The sequence below is a fragment of the Hibiscus syriacus genome, unplaced genomic scaffold, assembly GCF_006381635.1.
Source record: "Hibiscus syriacus cultivar Baekdansim isolate YM2019G1 unplaced genomic scaffold, ASM638163v2 tig00110187_pilon, whole genome shotgun sequence".
NCBI lineage: Eukaryota > Viridiplantae > Streptophyta > Magnoliopsida > Malvales > Malvaceae > Hibiscus > Hibiscus syriacus.
In genome coordinates this window covers 1,432,223-1,453,365 of record NW_024062618.1, presented here as the reverse complement: position 1 = coordinate 1,453,365, position 21,143 = coordinate 1,432,223, and the positions used below count along the sequence as shown (strand labels likewise).

The window sequence follows — 21,143 nt, the reverse complement described above, 5'->3', positions numbered from 1 at the left end:
ATAAAAACTTGACGTAAAGCATCCACCTTATCGGTCCGCTAAATAATTAAATACAAATATCAGTAAATAAACAGACATGATATTTCGCACTATTGGGGTGTTTGGAGACTTAATAGCACGTGCACGCCGTCTGATGCGTGAACTCTGTCGTGCAATAAAAACTTGACGTAAAGCATCCACCTTATCGGTCCGCTAAATAATTAAATACAAATATCAGTAAATAAACAGACATGATATTTAAACAGTGAAAACAAAGACAAATATGTTTCAAACTTGCATTGAATTCACCCAAGTCATTATTCTATCATAGTTCAAATTTGCAGAAGAAGAATAGTTTCAATTGGCAGCAAACGAACAAATTTACTTTCAACCAAAAGACAAAACAAAGACAAATATTAACTTCACAGTGTTAAAGAATATACAGTTTAGCAGAATTAGCAGCAACCGAACAAATTTACTAAGCAATCTAAGTGAAATGGTTAATCTAAGTGAAATTACGAGTAAATTTATCATCAAGTTAAATATGGAAAATCTTAAACTTACCTCGTTGCGTAGAGTATAAACCTCATTCTGCAACGATACTACCATCTCACGTAGAGCGGCAACCTCACCACGTAAGTAGACACTCCACACGCCATGCACCATCGTATCGCGTAGAGTACCGATCTCCTCACGCAAGGCGTTGACCTCATCACGTAACTCCCTTGACTCATCCCGTGGAGGTGGAGAACAGGGAGATAGAAGTCGTGGCATCTTTTTCGGTCGCCTATCATGAGGTGATGGTGGAGAAGAGGCTCGATGATGTGACGGGATAGGTGATGGCTCTCGTTGTAGAGGTGTATAGTCGGGTCGATCAGGTGATGGCTCTGGGTGAGGTGATGGCTCTCGAAGTGGAGGAAGTGGAGGCTGCTCATCATTCGTGCCATCTGGCAAGCTCAGCCTCCGTGGGTGTCAGTCTCATTAATGGAGTGTTGGCCTCCTAAAAATATAAAAACTAAAACAAAGTTAAACGTCTACTATTAATAACTTGTTTATATATGATAGTATTTGTGTTAACTTACATTATTTATTGTCGCATATGGTATTAAGTCTTCCCAATCCAACAGACGTTTCCTCTTCCAGGAAATAGCCCTAGGAATATCATCTGAGGATTTTAATGCATATGTCCGCATGCTGGGGAAAACCTCAAATATCCAAATCTACAAACAATATAATAACAAACATTAGTAATTGTTAAATAATTAATTATAATTTTGAAAACATTATATAGAAATTCTTACCTTAAAGGCCCAAACAAAGCCTGACAAAGTGTATTTCGACCCATCACCCCGCAAACTTTTGCGGTCATTAAAGGCAGACGACAACTTAGTCCAGGTAGCTTTCCATATATACGAACCCCACGGAAATAGATTCCATGCATTTAGGTCCTCTACCAATAATATTAGCTCCTGAGGAATAGGTTGTCTGGCCTCTCTACCTAAAAAGTCGGCATACAAAAGTAGTAGAAGGCATACTCGGACAACATCGACGTCATTCATCTGAGTAAAACCATCTTTTTTATTAAACAATTTCTTCATGTCGTCGACGTGTAAGTTCGGCTTCTCTATTGACTCATCAGGAAAAACCCTGGATAACAATGATGGGCGGGTGATATGACGAATGTACCGGCCTACATCATCGTGTCCGAATCGTAGACCAATGATTAAGCAGAACTCCTTCCACCCAAAACAAGTATACGCCGGTGGAAAATGAAACCATATCTCTTCCTCACCACGTTGTATACTGTCGGGTAGATCGCTAGTCATGGTCTGAAGCCACAAATGGGTCAAATTAGCATCTCCACCCGGATGCTGTACTCTCAGCCATGGCCCGAAGCAGGTTTCCTCAAACAATTTTCTTTGTGCAGGTGAAAGCTTCGAAGCAATTGTAGTGGCTAGGCTAACTTTATTCCTTAATGTCAATGAAGCCGAAAAAAAATTCTACAAAAACAATAAACATACCAAGTTAGATATACCAAAAACTACACTGTGAAGATATACCAAAAAACAATAAACATATATAGTAGTTTATTCTTGAAACTAAAATTTGCAACACTGTTTTGTCTTTTGGTTGAAATGAAAATCGCAACGCGAAATGAGAATCGCAACGAGATAATCGCAATGCGATTTTCATTTCGCGTCGCGATTATCTCGTTGCGATTTTCATTTCGCGTTGCGATTTTCATTCTCTCGTTGCGATAGTCATTTCTGCATTGCGATTTTCATTATCGAAACTATTCTTCTTCTGCATTACTTCAACCAAAAGACAAAACAAAGACAAATACTAACTTCACAAGGTTAAATACTAAACAGTTTAGCAGTATTGGCAGCAATAGAATGAATTTAATAAGAAATCTAAGTGAAATGGTTAATCTATTATTGAAATTACCAGTAAACTTATAATCAATTTCAATATGAAAAAACCTAATAATAATGCAAAAAATTCAAAAAGAAAATAATTAAAAAAACTAACCCTCGGTGGTTGATTTGGTTGATTTTCCATTTCTGATTGTGAGGGTGGCTCTGAGAGATGGAGATAGACGGATTTCGTCGGAAATGGGGACGAATTTCGTCGGAGATGGGTGAGAGAGTGAGAGATGGAGATGGGACTGAGTTGTGATTTTAGGTTTTAGGTTATGAGTTGCTATTACGGGATATACTGTGAACGGTTCAGTGTTCCAATATATTAATATTTGTGTTTGGAATTTGAAAATAAAATACGGTTTGCAATCCTAATGGCGCTTTGAAAATCGCATTGCGATTATGTATTATCTCGTTGCGAAAGTTAGTATCTAGTCGCGAAAGTAAGTATCGCGTTGCGAAAGTCAGTATCGCATTGCGATTTTGTATTATCGCGTTGCGATAGTCAGTATCGCATTGCGATTTTCCAAATTCGCATTGTGATTTACTTATTCGCATTGCGAATTGGGAAAATCGCAATGCGAAATTGGAAAATCGCAATGCGAAATTGGAAAATCGCATTGCGATAGAAATAATCGCGTTGCGATAGAAATAATCGCGTTGCGAAAATGCAACGCGAATTTGCGATAATGGAGATTGCGTTGCGAATTAGCGATCGCATTGCGATTTTGTTGGTCATTTTGGCAAATCCGGAAAAAATTAGTTAAAATCGTATATTATATGAGATTTTTGGTCACTGAGGTTATTTTCTCATAATTATAAATGAAGCGGTAAAAGAGTTATATATAGATTTATTAGTCAAGTATTAAATTTTCTAATTTCATATGTATGAGATTTTACAATTTTATACTTTTATAAAAATTAATATAAATCTTTAAAAAGAATTATTGAATTATGAAATTATGTGTACGTTTAGGGATGAATATTTGACATGTATTTAATGAGTTCCGACTTGATTTGAATTTAGGTCCGGTCTGAGTTTTTTAAAGGGATAAGGTCGGGTTCGGATTTAAGGTGAAAAAAATTCAACTCAACTCGAGATAATATTATAATTATCCTTTATATATTTATGGATAATTACAATAATATTTTTATGTATTTTTTTTCCTGATTAAATCCTTATTCTACCTAATAAAAATGAATTTATATTTTTATATCAAATCGGATCAAATCGAGTATAACTTTTTACCATAAAAATTGAGTCAAATTTCATATCGAGTGGAATTCTTCTAAATTAGGGTCACTAGATAAAAGGAGTTTAATTTTAAGACCAGATTCGGATAGATAAAAAATTCAATTCGACTAGACCCTACTAATCACCCCTATGTACATTAGAGGACAAAATCCCCAAGACAAGCTTCTTTGATTCTAAGCTGCCTGTTGCTGGGGAAAGGTCTGCAAATACCGCTGCCTGTTGCTGGGGAAAGGTCTGCAAATACCGCTGCCTGTCCCTATAAAATAGAAACCCTAAGGCGGTAGAGTCCTTTCAATTTTCACCCCCACGAGCGAACTGCACATTTAATACTTGTTCTTACAAGATAACTTCGTAGTTGAATCTCCAAATCAGTCAGTCCAAATTATTACTTCTTCTAGCCATTATGTGGTCCTTCAAATGAACATAATTTTTTTTTTTCACAAAAATCTTATGATCGATGTGTAATAAAGAAACCAAAATTGCCGAAATCATCATATAATGGAAAGGGACTGCTACTTAGAACCATTAATGCCTCTGTTATTTGGGATTATTAATAAATGTTGATGATAAAAAATGAATTATTTAAGATAAAACTACTCGTTGATGGGTACAATTATACAGTTATATTATTGGGTAGTGCCAAGTACATGCGCCATCGCTACAAACATTGCCTCCACCCCCACAACTATATTCATTTCATTAGTATGGATGAATATAAAATAATATATATTCAAAGTTTGTTAATTATTTCACATTTAATGTTTATATTTCAGTATATATGTTGCTCGAACACATAACTTCAAATAATAACAATAATTCATTAATCACCAACATCGTTTAGTTTGTGCCACAACTATATTTATAAAACAATTTTAGTTTGTTTATTTAAGTACATTTGAACCCATTAGGTGATCTCAATAGTTAAAAGAAATATTATTCGCCCAGTAGTTGCGTCTGTAGAATGTGTAGGTGTTGTGAATGGTTAAAAAATTCTCAATTGATGCTATCTTATAATCACGTCAGACTATTCAAATAAAAAGTTATTTGTATATTTTTAAAATTTAATCTCAATTTAAATTTATTTGATATTTTATCGGTTAGAATTAGTTGACTTATTTTGAAAATTTTAATGCTTTTTTTTATTTAAGATTATATCTAATATATAATATAGTTTTAGATGAACAAATCATTATTTTATGTTATAAGAACTAATGAAGAAACATATATTGTTGAATGATGGAGAAAGATCAACATATATGGGTAATTCTCTTTATATATAGTTAGTTGGAAAATGTTAATTAAACATAATTTGGTGGGATCATTTAAATAAATAAATAAATTTTAAGTTATTATCACTAATCATGCATGTAATTACTACGATTCTCACTATTTCCTCATGTAATTATTATGATTCTCACTATACATCCCAAATTATAACCCTCATTCTAAATTAGTCTCTAAACTTTTTTTAATTTCATCTCTAAATTATGACTTACATTCTAAATTTATCCTTAAACATTCCAAATTCATCCACAAACTTTGATACTCATTCCAAATTAGTCTCCAAAGGTTTAAATGTTCCAATAATGTTCCCTAAATCATTCAAAACTTTGGGCATGAAATTAAAGAATTCGCAAGTTTAGGGGCAATATAGAATGAAGATCATAGATTGGGATAAATTTTGAATGTTCAAAAGTTTGATGACCAATTCAGAATGAAAGTCATAGATTAAGGATGAAATTAGATTATTCAAAAATTTAGAGACCAGTTTAAAACAAGGATCATAGTTTGAAGGCATATAATATAATTAACGTAATCATTTTCAATTTAAATAGGAATAATTGCTTGATTTATTGCAAAGATAATTATTTATTATAATAATAAATTTAAAGACTTATAATAAAAAAAAATCATTTATTGAATGTTTTTATGATATTTAAATAAAGAAAAGACATCCACATACATCGATTTAAATTAAATCTCTCTATAAAATTTTTATTATTAATATTTTAACAATTCATTAAATTTATTCATATAATTTTTATTTTTTTTAATAATTTAGAATGATTATTGGAGATGAATATTCGATGAGTTGAGTTAAAAAATTTATAATTGGTCAAACTTATAAGTTTTATTTCATATTATAACTCAAACCTTATTTAAATTTTTTTCGAATCGAATTTTACTCACACTTAATTATTATAAGATAGTATAATCACTCGATGAACAATATTTACTTTTACCACTAATATCATTTAATAATCTTTTATTACATTTTAATAATAATAAAAGAAAAACTCCAAGGAACTATGCAACGTTGTTATAAAGTCGGTTCATTTCACCAGTCCGGTGTACAAACAAAAGGAGTCGCCTTTCTTCTGCAACTGTCCTCACTTCCTTTCGAATGCTGTTTTCTTTTCCTTTACTTAAAAAATTCTTGTTTCTAATTCACGAGATTTCTTTGATTTCAAGAGTAGTTTTGGTATTAGAAAATCTCTTTGTTTGTAACCAAGTGGTTTGATTGAGACTGCCTCACTGGATTAGCAGTTGCTGGCTCTGGAATACTCTTATAATCCCCCCACTTCTTCCTTCTGGGTCTTCCTTTATTGTTTTTTTTTTCTCCTTTTTTTCCGTTAATCTTCCCCTCACTTTCCCGAGAAAATGATAGACATGAAGGGAAATCAAAAGTTGGTAAGTATGATCGCTCTGCTTTTCTTAAAAAAAAATTCGTGTAATAACTGTTTAATTGGTTTCTACCATCATCTATCCATCTATTTCCAATATTCTAACATAATTCCTTAAGTTTTTTTCTTCTTATTTTCAAGGTAACCGTTGTCCTGTTCTGATTTTGTCTTTCTCTGACTGTGTCTGGTTGTGTTCTTCATAGGATTTGGCATCTTCCTACGAGGATAGTATGTCGGAAGAGAAGATATCCACTCAAAAGATTTCAGTTTTGGATCATACTAATGGATTCCAATACACAACTACGGACAAATCCGATAGCTTTGTTATCGACATGGAAAGTCTCTCTCATGGAGGATTCAATAAAGAAATCAACCCAAATCCAAGAATTACAGTAAGTTTCTTTTCTAGGATAATTCGAAACATAATGTATTTTGTAATGACACGTGTTTACATCTCAAAAACCCAGTTTCATTCATGTTTGAAAATTCCAATATTATCACAAATATCCTTTTTTTTCTGTTTGGTTGACAAGAAAATTTTGCAGAGAAACCTTTCACGAAAAGGGTCTCAACGAGATAACAAGACTACTGCTCCCAGTCTCAGCTCTTCGCCTAAAGGTACAAACTTTTTTCTTCAGAATTGCATTCTAAATTTTCCCAGAAGAAAATTCCAGAAAAATTAATTAGTTTGGCTTAAATTTTCTGTTTGATGCACTTGTCTTGGATGCGATCTTTTTGCCTGGACTGTTTGAAATTTCAGTGTAAAATACCTGTTAGTATGCATTGATTTTATATCCAAGATTGAGCACTGAATTATTGGTAATTCAACTACCCTGGTAGGGTCTTGTATGCCTGAAAAGCCCACAGTGGTGGTCGCCGGGACCACCAATCCTGCCACCAACCAACAAGTTCATCATCAGATCACCATTACAACCGGCAGTATCGCCGCAGCGACCGAAAGCAGATTTAGTCTGAAGAGAAATAGTTGCAGACGGCCTCCTCCACCATGGCTGATTGATCCCAGGAGGGTTCTCATGTTATTTTCCACATTGTAAGCTTGCAAAGCTAATTATGGTTTTTCACCTGCAAATACATAAACAATTTTCAACAAATTTGATTCAATATATCGGAGTGAATTTTTTCAATTCTTCGACAGGTCGAGCATAGGCACGGTTTTGCTGATATACTTCACCTTGTCGATGAACAAAACGAATGGAGATGAGAGTGGTTTAGATCAGTAGCTGGAAAAGATGACACACCAACACAATGCCTGATTAAAATATGTTGCAGTACAGTATAGGCATGGGAGTTCAATGCTTGACCAATAGAAATGGATGCAAGTGGTTGATTTATTAAACAAATGTCTGCTTTTGATGACCGTTAGCGAAGAACAAAATGAAACAAATTGGGCCTTGGGATGACAAAAGCTAATCAACCTGCCATTAAGATGGTTTCTTAATAAGAAATTTTGGGGATGAAGACAAGGACTTACTCCACTAAGACAAAGAGAAGGAATCTTCGCTTTTAAATTACACATATATATATATGTATGTACTACGTATGGAAGAGATGGAAAATAACATGATATCCTACTGTTTTTTGCTTTTCTTGTTTATCTTCAAAGTTGAAATAGTTGACATGGAGGATCAGAAAGATACCTTTGCTCCCTTACTTTTTCTGACAATCCAACTTTCTAAGTGCTCGTTGTTCTTTGTGGCTTTCATGTGACCGATAGCAATGGTGAGATGATGACTAAGAACCTGGGATGCACAGGCACTAAAATATTTGTATATTTGCATATCAGCATGCGCATTCTCAAGTTTCTTACCTTTTTTGGACCAAAGTTTGGGGTTTGGAGAAATAAAGAAGGGCTACCTTTGTGGCGGTTCTTTTCCAAAGGCTCGTAGGCTGGTTCCACAGCTGTCAATTAGGCCTAGCACTCATCATAGTGCTTTAAGAAAACATGTCCGTACAATTTAGCAAAAGAGAAAATGCTTCATGCGGCAGGCAAATAGGCAATGAATAAAACAGAATGATAAGCAATATGTATGCTATGACCATGAGCAAGCCAAGACTGCAAATTTCAGTCGAGAAAAGCTGCAACATACATGATACATTGTTGAATTCTTTCAGTGCTGTAAGGCCACACCTGATCCGAGAAATCAATCTTTTTTCCAGGGGATATGAAAGAATTTACTGAGAAATAGTATTGCTGAAACTGTTGCTAAATGCTTTATTGAACCTTCAAAACTTTCAAACTCAGTCATTGGCAGCAGATATAAGTATTCGTTTTGAGAAAAGTTTCCAAGCCGTTTTGGGTTCGCAACCCGCCCAGGGGACCCGAGTGTCACAACCCGCCCAGGGGACCCAGGAGGAGAGCGGTGGCAGTGCACGTGAGGAGTTATGCTGATCTGGTTCTTCCTTTCTCTAGAAGGACTTGTGTTCAACATTTGTATCCGACACATGGATACATGAGGAAATAACCTTCAAGGATCCTCCATATGCATGAAAAAACTTTAAAAAAATATTATCATACTCGTGTTAGACATAAACCTGCATACAACAATCACACATGAGTTTGAATAACATAGGCCGGGAGTGCCTAGGACTTGCATGTTTGCTTGGCCAAAAGTAAAACTAAGCTGCAAAGATACACATCAATTCTAAAATCAATGATGACCAATATTAAGAACAACATTCTCATTTACCACTGAGGCTAATCTTTTTCACTGGTTTTTAGGCTGAGCAAATGTTTGAATAAAGCAGCCACCCTTGGCCACTTCTTCACTTAATTAGGAATCTCTTACCAGTCTTTCGCAGATTATCTATAGTGTTGTACCATGAATAGATCCCATTTACCTAATGCCATTCACTTTATAAAATAGAAAATCTTTTGATATTCATCAAAACAGTAACAGTCCCTCTCGTCGGCATGAAACATTGTAAACAAAGGAATTCAAGACCAACTGGAAAATACGGATTCATGCTTCGATCTTGGATAAAACCATATACAAGTACAGTACAGACACAAAGGAATTAAATAACAATGATGAATGATTAAAGACAAGTCAGATCAAGCATTCAATGGTTCTGGCGTTAATTTCTTCAACGAAATCAAAGTTGCAGATTATACAATTCGATGATGTAGACCACCTGTAACAAATTGATAGCTGTCACTTTATTAAGAATCTTTTTATGTTCAATTGACACAAAAGAAAACTGTGTTCATACAAACTGCATACGTATATTATATGGCTGTATTGCATCAATATACACTAGTAATTAGTGAAGTTCGTAACCAGTGAAGCGTTGGTACTCTCAAGAAGGAAAACACAAACATATACATCTTAACTATATTTCATTTTCTCTCCCCTGGAATTCACAAACTGAGCTATGAAGTAATGCTCAGTAATTATGAAGCAGCAAAGTCCTCTTACTCCTGCATACCTTAAAAAGCAGATAACTTGCCATTTCATTTCTTCATCAGTAACGTTTTGATATTCGTGGCATTGAACACTTATGCTTGCGGTCATGATAGAGCCTCAATATAACAGCAGCAGTTTCTTCAATCGCTTTACCAGTAACTTCTGCACGGACGAGTAACAGTAGGTTAGCCCAAGATTCATCAGATAAACATGCCAAACATCTTAAACTTTTTAATATCAAATTTTACCATATTTTTTTAGTCCTCTTAAGTTACTAATGGTCTATAAAAATATCTCCATGTCAAAGAATCAAAACAGTTGGGATAATTTTTTTTAAAAAAGAAGCAAATTAATCATCTTTACCGATAACTGGCCAGGTAGGATTTTGAGCAAAAACTCTACGAGCAAACTCCAATTCCTCTTTCACATAATCCATCTCCGAATAGTTACTCCTTGTTTCGTCACCAAAACCCAGACTCCTAGCTCTTGCTTTTCTAATAGTTTGCAAGACAGAGGGATTAATAGTCAAACCAAAAACCTTCTCAGGGTCTACTTCGAAAAGTCCCTTTGGCAATGCCACTCCCTTCACAATAGGGACATTTGCTACTTTATATCCTTTCTGTGCTAGATAAATCGATAATGGTGTCTTCCCAGTACGAGAAACACCTGAGAGAACAATGTCAGCCTTGCATAAGTTTTGAGGTAGAGCTCCGTCATCCTGCTTGATTGTAAATTCAATCGCTTCAATCCGTCGAAAGTATTCATCCGAAAGAGGGAAGGTTCGTCCGGGCGCTCCCCGGGGAAGACCTGAAGGTGAGACACCCAAATGAGCAGCGATGGCCTCTGTAATTGGCCCCAATACATCCGTGGACGGTATACCCCACAATTTGCAAGCTTTCTTGGCAGACTCTGCCATGGAAGGATCAGCTAAAGTATAAACAAGCAATGCACCTTCCTTGGCTGCCTGTTTTATAATCTCTATCAATGGCTCAACATCATCAATCTGAACTTTGCAGATCAAATTATGGTTGAATTAATATAAATGACACTAATTTCCCAACTTTCCAAACATTAAAAAAATACGAGTTTCATCACTAATTACTACTTGTAAATAAAATTGAACTGTGTGTGAAAAAAGAACATACCCCAGAGAATAGATGGGTATTTACAGGACACCCACGGTCCACCAAGCAATGCTCGAACTGCCCTAACGCCGCGTTAACGGAGTTCTCCGCCGTCCATCCAGTTCCATCGGATACGATATAAATTGGCTTCCCCGACGCTGTTTCCTCCACCTCACGATCGCCGTCATATGTCGTTGAAGTGGGTTCAGAAGACAAGGTCTCACTGGTTCGTTGAGCCGAAGGGTTCACCTCAAGCACCATAGTCCGGTTGCTCGGTCGTTCAAGCTTCTGCCCTGACCTTAAGGCTCGTGCACGGTGCCATCTGTTGAGCTGTGGGCTACCCTTGAGTTTCCGAACTTTGGGATCGGGTTCTGGGTCGGAAACATCGGGCTTGGTCGGCGTTGCGGTGGCCCGTAGATTGAAGACGGAACAAGGACACGCAAGCATTTTCTTTTTCTAAAAAAAAAAGAAAGGAAATATGGATTGACTAAATTGGATTTTAAGAATTTGAGATATTTACTCTTATGACGCAGAACAATTAAAAAACAAAAAAATTGTTGTCTGAGCCCGGGTTCGAACGAGAGACCTCTAGTGTGTGAGACTAGCATGATAACCAGCTACACCACCCAGACAGTTGGGACCAAACTTTATTTTAATTGTTCTAATTGTTTAAAATTACATATATTATTATGAGATTTGATAATAATAAGATATAATTTTAAAACTTGTATTCATGTCGAATAATTATTTTAATATTTATTTATAAAAATATATTATATTTTTATCTTTGATTAAAATGATATATTATTTTTATATAAGTCGTTAGTTTTATTTATTATAAAGAATAAATATCTAAAATTATAATGAAGATTTACAACTATATATGTAAATTAAACATATAATTAATATATTTTATTATAACCATTAATACAAAAACTAGTTACTTGAGAACACACAAGGACCCTACAAGAAAAATTTTAAAAACATAACAAAAAAACTCGAATAAAAGATAGATACAAATAAATTTAACTGCATTAATAAATAAACCGCAAATGAAGATAAAGCTACTGAAAAATTACCGATAAACCACAAATCATAGATAAACGACATTTGAAATTATATGTAAGAGATGTGCATCTAGAGTGTAAGATTTTTTTTCTTTCAAGAACAACTTTTTTTTTATTTGGATAAAATCATCTAAAATTACATGTTATTTTAAATGAAAGTTATTAATTTTTTTGATTTGACTCAGAAAAATTAGACTTGACTTATAATTTTATAAATTTGTCTAGACTAAAAAAATCGAGTCAAATAATAAAATAAAATTCAAATAAAACGAAATTCTTAGTAATTAATAGAATGATTTTCTAATTTTGAGTTTAGTCTCTCAACTATGCATAAAATATGTATATTGCATATGAAAAAACATGATATATATATTATGGTTATAGAAATCGTTTAAATATAAACTTGAACATGTCGACTCAAATTTCATAAATTCGACTAGAAATCATTTCAAACAAACAATTATAAAATATGATTATTCAACTTAAATGACTCGAAATTTTTTGACTCGATTTAATTGAATATTTACCCTACATACAAACTCACTTTAAAAAAGTTATAATAGGCGTAGACAATTAAAATTTTAAAGTATTTAATTAATAATAATTTTTATTTGGCTTTAAAATTTGAAATTTAATTTAATCAAAACTATAAATGTATAGGACTAAAAATAGTTATTTTGCATATTTTTATAGTTGTTTGATTAATAATTAATAGAAAATATTGAATAAAGATTTGAAAAGTGGCTGATATTTTCAAGTAAAAACCCTACATAGACTGAATTTTATAAAAAAAAATATAAGAATTGTAATTTCTAAATTCGATTTGAAAGTTTGAATTAACTCAAAATATTATATTGAATCATTGGAATAGGTCGCGATCAGTATAAATCATTAAAAACAAATATCATATTATACGTTACATTTGAAATCAAATCCATTTACTATAATTTATCAAATAATTGAAACTTTCATAAATAATTATAAACTTTAATCAAATGCGGGACTTCGATTTTTAATAATAAAACTCAATATGAAAACGATATCCATACTTGTAAATTAACGTTATATAATGTAAAGAGCTTAGGTACCCATGCCGTTAGAATATATACTATAAACCAAAGTATAAACTATTTTTGGTAAAGTATATAAATAATCTTATGATATAGGATACTATTTTATTAAGTTTTTTATATATTAAAAGTTATAAAATATTTTTTTTTATTGTAAGATATTATTTTATTAAGTATCTCAATTATTAAAAATTATAAAATAGTCACCAAATTATTCATATATTACGAATTCATCCTTCCCAGTTAAAAATTAAAGGTCGTTTGAGCTAAACGTTAATCTGTTGACTAAAATATAAAATTATATTTTAATAATGTCAACTGACACCGTAGTTGCTTTTAATCATTGACATAATATTTTAAACAAAAATATTTTTTAAAATAGCTTGGGTGATTATAAAATAATATTTGTTTAAAATCTTTTTTATAACTATTGACAATATATATATATATATATATATATATATATATATATATATATATATCCAATATATACAAGAATTGTTTGAATAAAATATCTTAAAAAATAACTACTCTTTTAACAACTTAAACAACTCCATAAATTTCTTTTAAAATTCGGTGTTACAGTACAAAAACTTAACACACTAAAAGAGATAAACTCAAAGCAATCATATATTACATACATCACAAGCAATATGCAATTAGTATGACAATATTTTATCATAAAACATACTCGTGGCATAGTATAAAACTAAGATATGAGGAAATACATATAATATGAATAATATTGTTTCTATTCAGGATAAGTTCGAGAATTAGTTCGACATGCTTCTCGTTATAATAAGTAAATACATATATATTATTTTATTTTAAATGATGAATTTATAAAATTTTAAAAATAATGAATTTATAATATTTTAGTATGACAGAAACATATTATCATATAAAATATGAAAATATTTAAAATATATAATGATTTAAAATTTTCAAATGACTTTTGTCTCCGACCACCCTTTCAATAAATCCCTCATTATTATTTTAATCATACGAGTTCATAAGTGTTTATATCACATTGTTAGTATATTTATTCTTTTAAATAGTCTAAGGTGATTATAAGGTAATATTCGTTCATAATATTTATTAACCATTGATAATGCACACATCCACAGGCGTAACTATTTGAACTCAAAATCTATAAGGAAAATAATACTCTATTTAACTAAGATCACTTATTATCTTTACTATTATATATAATCAATTCACGAGACATTAAGCACATATCTAATTCATTAATTTACAATTAATTTAATATACAATCAATCCAAATTCTCCGAACATACACTTATCATACTGTGAAACATTCAATGGTATTTTTTTTAATTGAATGACAGAATTTAAAACATTAATGACTATACTCTCTCATTATATCAAAGGATTAGCATAACAACATCGAAATATGATTTAATAGATAGATTAAAAGTTTAAATTACTTTTAACATAAAAATTTTCAAGAACTTTTATTTATTTAAATAAATAAAACAAAATAAAATAAAATTTTACGTATATAATCCTATAATTTTTAAAACTATTATGATAAAATATAAAAAATTATAAATCATTTAATATCCTTTAACTGAAAACATATATAATGTTAAAACTTAAAGATTTCTAAAATATTTTTATAAAATATATTTTTAAAATTTAAATTTTATAAAATATTTTCGTAAAATATATAATAGTCGATTTCTTGTAAACAAAGTTGTGGTGCTCAACAACCCACCACCCACTACCACCAAGTCACCAACCATCAAATTCATTAATCACTTCCGAAAGAAAGTTGGAATAATTCCAAATATAGCTCCTAGGCTTCGCTTCTTTTGCCACTTTCACCCAGTGAATTGTATTAAAATTAAACAAAATAATATCATTTAATAATAATCAAAATTTATATCTCATTTTGTATGATATAATTACTTAATAATAAATATTATGCACTCATTAAGTGGTTTTAATGATAAAAAATTATTTTTTTAAAGATATTTAGATTTGAGTAACTGTATGTTTATAGAATGTTTTATCAATACTTTTTTTTAATAATTAGTATATTATAATCATCTTAAATTATTAGAAAAAATAAATATTACTTTTAAAATATATTTACAATGTTTGAGATAAAATAATATTTAATAAATTTAGTAAATAAATATTATTAATAGTTAAAATTAAAGTTTTAAAAGATGGACGTATACTTTGGGTAAAAAAAATATTTATGTGCCAGATAAAAACTATCCACTTTTGATTATTTATCTTAATATTTTTTATAATATGTAGTGATTATAAGGTTTTATTTGTTCAGAGTATTTCTTAACTATAGATAACATACACCCCTACAATATACAATTACTCAAATATAAGACTTATAAAAAGGACAACACTCTCTCTAACTACGGAAACCATTTGATGAATTTATATTTTATTTTTATTTATTAAATATCTCATTATATTATATATATGATTAAATCTTAAATGTAATTAGACTAATTGATAATGTTAATTTAACTGATGTTATAACGTTAATAGAAATAAATTAAAAAATTTATAAAAATTATTCACTACCTGATAAATAAGTTCTTATGTACTTACTATTTTTTAATTACAACAAATAATTTTCATTCTTAATTAAACGTATTTAAAAAGTTATTTCACTTTAATTTATAATTATTGAATCTTTTCAACGTGCTATCAATATTTGATTAAAAATGGATCAAAATGTTAAAATAATAACCTTTAGAGACTAAATTTGTCATTATACTAAAAAATAATTCCTGTGGGCGACAACGGCAATGACAAGTTGACAACTAGGGGGCTAGGGGCCCTTTAATTCCAACGGGACGGTTTCCGTCAGGTAACGACGCTCACCGAACACTGTTAAAACGGAAAGACTAACGGCATCGAGTCGCTTTATTCTGTCAATCGTCATTACCCAATCCTACGCCTATTGGTCTTAGTTATCTCACTCTATCTTACGTGTCTAAATGTTATTGGTTGGAGAGGTCAGGAGATTTCCTATAAATTAATCCCTCAATCCCCTTGTTTTCTCACCACAAAAATAATTATATTTTCTCGTTGATTTTCTCTTCAGCCAAACAAGATGCAGATCTTCGTTAAGACCCTGACCGGCAAGACAATCACCCTCGAGGTCGAGAGCTCCGACACCATTGATAACGTCAAGGCGAAGATCCAAGACAAGGAAGGGATCCCTCCAGACCAACAACGTCTCATCTTCGCCGGAAAACAGCTCGAGGACGGCCGTACCTTGGCCGACTACAACATCCAGAAGGAGTCAACCCTCCACCTCGTCCTCCGTCTTCGTGGAGGCATGCAAATCTTCGTGAAAACCCTGACCGGCAAGACAATCACCCTAGAGGTCGAGAGCTCCGACACCATTGACAACGTCAAGGCCAAGATCCAAGACAAGGAAGGGATCCCACCAGACCAGCAGAGGCTCATCTTCGCCGGGAAGCAACTCGAGGACGGCCGCACCTTGGCGGACTACAACATCCAGAAGGAGTCGACCCTCCACCTCGTCCTCCGTCTTCGTGGAGGCATGCAAATCTTCGTGAAAACCCTGACCGGAAAAACCATCACCTTGGAAGTCGAGAGCTCCGACACCATCGACAACGTCAAGGCCAAAATCCAAGACAAGGAAGGTATCCCACCGGACCAGCAGAGGCTCATCTTCGCCGGGAAGCAACTTGAGGACGGTCGAACTTTGGCCGACTACAACATCCAAAAGGAGTCGACCCTTCATTTGGTTTTGAGGCTTCGTGGCGGGATGCAGATCTTCGTCAAGACTTTGACTGGGAAAACCATTACTCTGGAGGTGGAGAGTTCTGATACGATTGATAATGTCAAGGCGAAGATTCAGGACAAAGAAGGGATTCCCCCAGATCAGCAGAGGTTGATTTTTGCTGGGAAACAATTGGAAGATGGAAGGACTTTGGCTGATTACAATATTCAGAAGGAATCAACTCTTCATCTTGTCTTGCGTCTTCGTGGTGGTTTCTAAGCTCTCTATGAATATGGGTTTCTGGAATTTATGTCAATGATTATGATTCCTGGCTCTGTTGAAGCCTTATAAATAAACTTATGTCTTATCTTTAATGATATCTATCTTATATTATGATTTCAAGTAAATAAAAATTCTATATTTACCTAAATTTTGTTGCATCGTCTTCGATTAATCTTCTCTTTTGTTCCTCTCCTGTATGCTTGTGTTGTGTACTGTGATGTTGATTCAGTTCAATTTTTTGCATAGTTTCTAAAAGATATGAGCTTCTGATAGAATCTTTAGCTATTTCTATTAGTTTCTTATAGAATCGAACATCAAAGGATTAAACATTTTCTGGGTTTACCTTTCTTGTTTTGTTCCTATGTTCATCAAACACCCAACTATTGGACTCCTACCAAAATCTTAGTCAGGCCGTTTCAATCATGTTTGTTTTCTCTGATTTGAAGATTCTTCGTTTGGAATTCGATCAATTAGTTGTATTCCTTTTGACATGAAAGATTAACAAGTGAATGTTTAAGCTTCCACCATTAGTTCTTGTATAATCTAGGATAAAAATGCAACTTGTAGTTCCAATGGTCAATATCCTATTTCTTATGTAATCCGCCATAATTCCTCCTTGTAAGCTACCACTTGTCTCTTCTCTAATTATTTTCCTTCAACACAAGAGAAAAATGAAATGTTCCTGGTTCAACGAGGAGATGATTTTTTATTCTCTTGATTTTTATTCTCTTGATGTATCTTGAATCTTGATGTCATTGGACAGCTATCCTATCAACAGTTCAGAAAAATTAATGTGTTACCAGAAGAATCAGATATTCAATCACTTTTTTATTCTTCATTTCATTTATTCATGTAAATTTGTTTCTTCTATTTTTGGGTTGCTTTCTTCCTTTTCCAGCCAATAGAATCACCAAATTTTAGCTAAATGTATCATTAGGAGCTGGATATTGAGAACCCCTTATCTGTGTCAGGTAACAGGTATTCATAGAACTTCCTGTGGTCTAGAGAAATTCTCTCAAAATATAACAACATAAAGTGGCTACATCATTTTCTTTAATTGAAAGCGGCGTCAAACTGCAGAGTTAATAATGAAGTGATCTAGTGTAACAACCCGAAAAAAAATAATAATTTAAATCGATGTAATTTGATGAAATTTGAGGATTAAATTAAAAATTTTCAAAACTTGTAGGCAATATTAAAAGTGAAGGAAATTTAGGGACCAAGTTCTGAATTACTTCTTTTAGTGTCGGCAGGAAATTTGATATATACGTATGTATGATTTTCTGTTTTCAAAACAGAAAACAATTGTGAAATTCCTCCTCCCGCACTCTACTTCAAAGCCTGATTCCAACGCCGTCCGACCTCCGACCGTCAAATTGAAACTACCATCGTGTTCATCTTCGACCCGTGAACAAAACCCAGTAAATCAATTATAGCGAAACGCTGCCAAACGACGTGAATTTCGAGTCAAAGTCTCCCATCGTGTTCCTTGTGTCGTTTCGAGTCCGCCGGTGTCAACCTTGGTCTCCGTCGACGGCTGCGCGTGAGGAGGTGGAGCAGTCAAAGATTCGGCCGAGTTGAAATCGAGCTCTCCATCGTTCAAAAATTTGAACCGATCTTTGTAAGTATCTCGAAATCGCTCAAAATAAATTTTAGAAAATTTTTCGTAATTTTTAGACCCCCGGAGGAGGCCTCACGCACCGCCACAGGGAGAGTGAGTGGCTGAAAACCGGTTTGACCGGTTTCGATCGGTTCGAACAGGGTTGACCGGTCTGACCCGACCCAACCGCCGACCCGACCGTTGACCGTTGACTTCCTTTGACCAAAACTTAAAATGGTTTTGACTGACCATTAAACGACCGTTAATCTTTTCCGAGTATACCTATTCTGATAGTTTTCGACGTCCCGAATCCGTTTCCGAAGTCCGTTTCATCAAATTCGAGCCCGAAGGCCTCCAAATCGACGGTCAAAGTGGTTGACTTTGACTTTGACCAAGAATTTAAATTTTCGAAAAGACATACTTTATGTTTTTCGACATCCTGATTCCGATTCCGCAATCCGTTTGGCCAAAGTCAAACCCGAAATCCTCCAAATTGATAGTCAAACCCTGAAAATACTTATATACTTAAGAATTTTAGTTTTGAACAATTAAGTAAGATTTAGAGCTGATAAATTATTATTATTTGAAGGTACAAGAGACTCTCCGGATCGTTCGACAGCTCGACCCAGCTCTTCTAGATCAATTAAACCACGTGTGCCAGTATTCACCCGTAAAACCCGTAAATTTTATGATTTTAGAGATTTATTTATGTTACCCATAAGTAATATAGTGTTATTATAAAATAGGTTCGAAAACTGTAGCAGAGCGTGGTGAAACTAGCAATCAGTAGATCTACTATTTGAACCTATTATCGAGGTGTGTTCCCTAATTATTACTGAACTGTTTTATTGGTTTTAATATGAGGTACACTGAGTTCTTTGGTTACTGTTTTATTGATGCACCAATTTAATGTGATGATTTATGGAATTTGTGTCACGGTGCAATTGAACTTTTGGATTGAATTACAATAGTATAGCTCTTATCAAGCTAATAAACAGAATGGGCCTAATGTGACTCTTGTGGCCCCAAGATACATTAGGTTGGCTTCCCTTGTTGTGTGCTTAGGGTAAACTATATGGAATTGGACTTACGGGCTTAAGGATATAAGCTATAAAACTTATCCTTAGGTTGACTTTCTTTTTGCTGTGTGCTTAGAGTAAGCTATATGGAAAATAGTTTTGGAAATTACTGATGGTGTACAAGAAAAGAGTTTAAACTATGATTTTCAAAAGTTAAACTCTTTTATGAATTTATGAGATTTACTGGACTATGATTTGTTTAATGTACCTATTGTGATTTTAAGGTAATATTGGGACACACTGAGCCTAGCTCACCTTTCGAAAATGTTTTTCCCCCTTGCAGATACTGTTGGTTAGATACATCGGTTCGAGCACTTGGTGGATTAACATATCTCTTGAAGTATATCTGATTGTAACGTTTTATTTTCCTAGTTGACTTTATTTTGGTGACATGGACCTTATTTTAAAGTATCGTATTTTATGATGATGACACTTTTGCTATTACTATTCGGTTTATTGTGATTTTGATTTTGAAGATCTGTTTTAAATTAATTTATTACTTATTGGTATTATATTTACAAGTTGGGTTTTGATGGTATAATTTATTTCATGACATTTATAATGTGATTTTACATTGATTGAATAACGGTTTCAGAAAATGTCTTTAAGAATCATAATGTGATCCACTAGACTTAGTCGAAACGCATAGGCCGGGTCTAGGGGGTTACATCTACAATAAGGTGTTTAGTGTTCAGGGTTTAAAGTTTATGTCCCATATATCCCTTGCAATAAGCAAGAGGACATTAGAAGGTGCAGAATCAAGCAGAAAAACTCGAGCAGAGAAACTCGATAGTGATCAAGTGTTGGCATCTTCGGTAGGCGATCAGCCACCATATTGCATTCACGTTGGATCCAGATGAACTCCGTAACCCAAGCAAGATTGCGCATAGAGGAAATGGTTTTCACCAGAGGGTGGGGACTAGAGGTTGCATGCAGATCAAGGATTAATTTAACAGCTAAGGCACTATCGGTACTTGTCTAATCCTACTTTCTCTCATATCAAAATCAATCTATCCTCATCAGGTACTTATCTCTTTGAGATTTTACTAGTTTATTTTTCGATGTCAATCTAAAGTCATCAACTATTGTGAAGAACATCCGTGCCCTGTCAATTTTCAGTAGCCTGCTGCATTTGTAGATGGCTTTTCATAATAGATGTTTTATATTTTCCATAGTTAGTAATTTTATGGTGTTTGTAGTGTTGCTTGCCTGCAAGAAAAGGAACCTGGTGATTATAAAATCAGAATAGGATAACGGATCTTTAAAGATACGGATAATTCCCTGGAGAATTAGTAATCCTATTATTGTACAGTAGTAAGGTTGGCCATTGTTGATTGCTTGTGATGATTTTACATGCTTGTATTCGTTTGGGACCCTGTTATAATTGTGCCTCCAGCTTCCGTTTTTGCA

General features: G+C 33.2%; 3 protein-coding genes and 1 non-coding gene across 5 annotated transcripts; 2 read left to right on the top strand and 2 right to left on the bottom strand.

The window, feature by feature from the left end:
* Positions 1-6,019: 6,019 nt before the first annotated feature.
* On the top strand, positions 6,020-8,006 carry LOC120217619. Its single transcript, XM_039214698.1, has 5 exons — positions 6,020-6,345; positions 6,542-6,730; positions 6,884-6,956; positions 7,179-7,389; positions 7,495-8,006. The coding sequence occupies exons 1-5, from the start codon at positions 6,316-6,318 to the stop codon at positions 7,577-7,579; spliced, it is 588 nt and encodes a 195-aa protein (XP_039070629.1). The 5' UTR covers positions 6,020-6,315; the 3' UTR covers positions 7,580-8,006.
* Positions 8,007-9,562: 1,556 nt separating this feature from the next.
* Positions 9,563-11,370, bottom strand: LOC120217618 (probable pyruvate, phosphate dikinase regulatory protein, chloroplastic). The gene is made up of 3 exons (XM_039214697.1): positions 10,909-11,370; positions 10,127-10,766; positions 9,563-9,925 (listed from the first exon to the last, which is right to left on the bottom strand). Exons 1-3 carry the CDS (start codon positions 11,332-11,334, stop codon positions 9,822-9,824), a joined length of 1,170 nt encoding a protein of 389 aa, XP_039070628.1. The 5' UTR covers positions 11,335-11,370; the 3' UTR covers positions 9,563-9,821.
* Positions 11,371-11,445: 75 nt separating this feature from the next.
* Positions 11,446-11,519, bottom strand: TRNAV-CAC. Its single transcript has one exon. It is a non-coding gene; the product is annotated as a tRNA-Val (tRNA).
* Positions 11,520-16,067: 4,548 nt separating this feature from the next.
* On the top strand, positions 16,068-17,153 carry LOC120217616 (polyubiquitin 11). Of its 2 annotated transcripts, XM_039214696.1 has the most exons (2): positions 16,071-16,181; positions 16,410-17,153. In XM_039214696.1, the coding sequence occupies exons 1-2, from the start codon at positions 16,134-16,136 to the stop codon at positions 17,049-17,051; spliced, it is 690 nt and encodes a 229-aa protein (XP_039070627.1). In that variant the 5' UTR covers positions 16,071-16,133; the 3' UTR covers positions 17,052-17,153. The 2 variants fall into 2 exon arrangements, with proteins under 2 accessions (XP_039070626.1, XP_039070627.1); XM_039214695.1 differs by having other exon boundaries at positions 16,068-17,153.
* Positions 17,154-21,143: the final 3,990 nt, after the last annotated feature.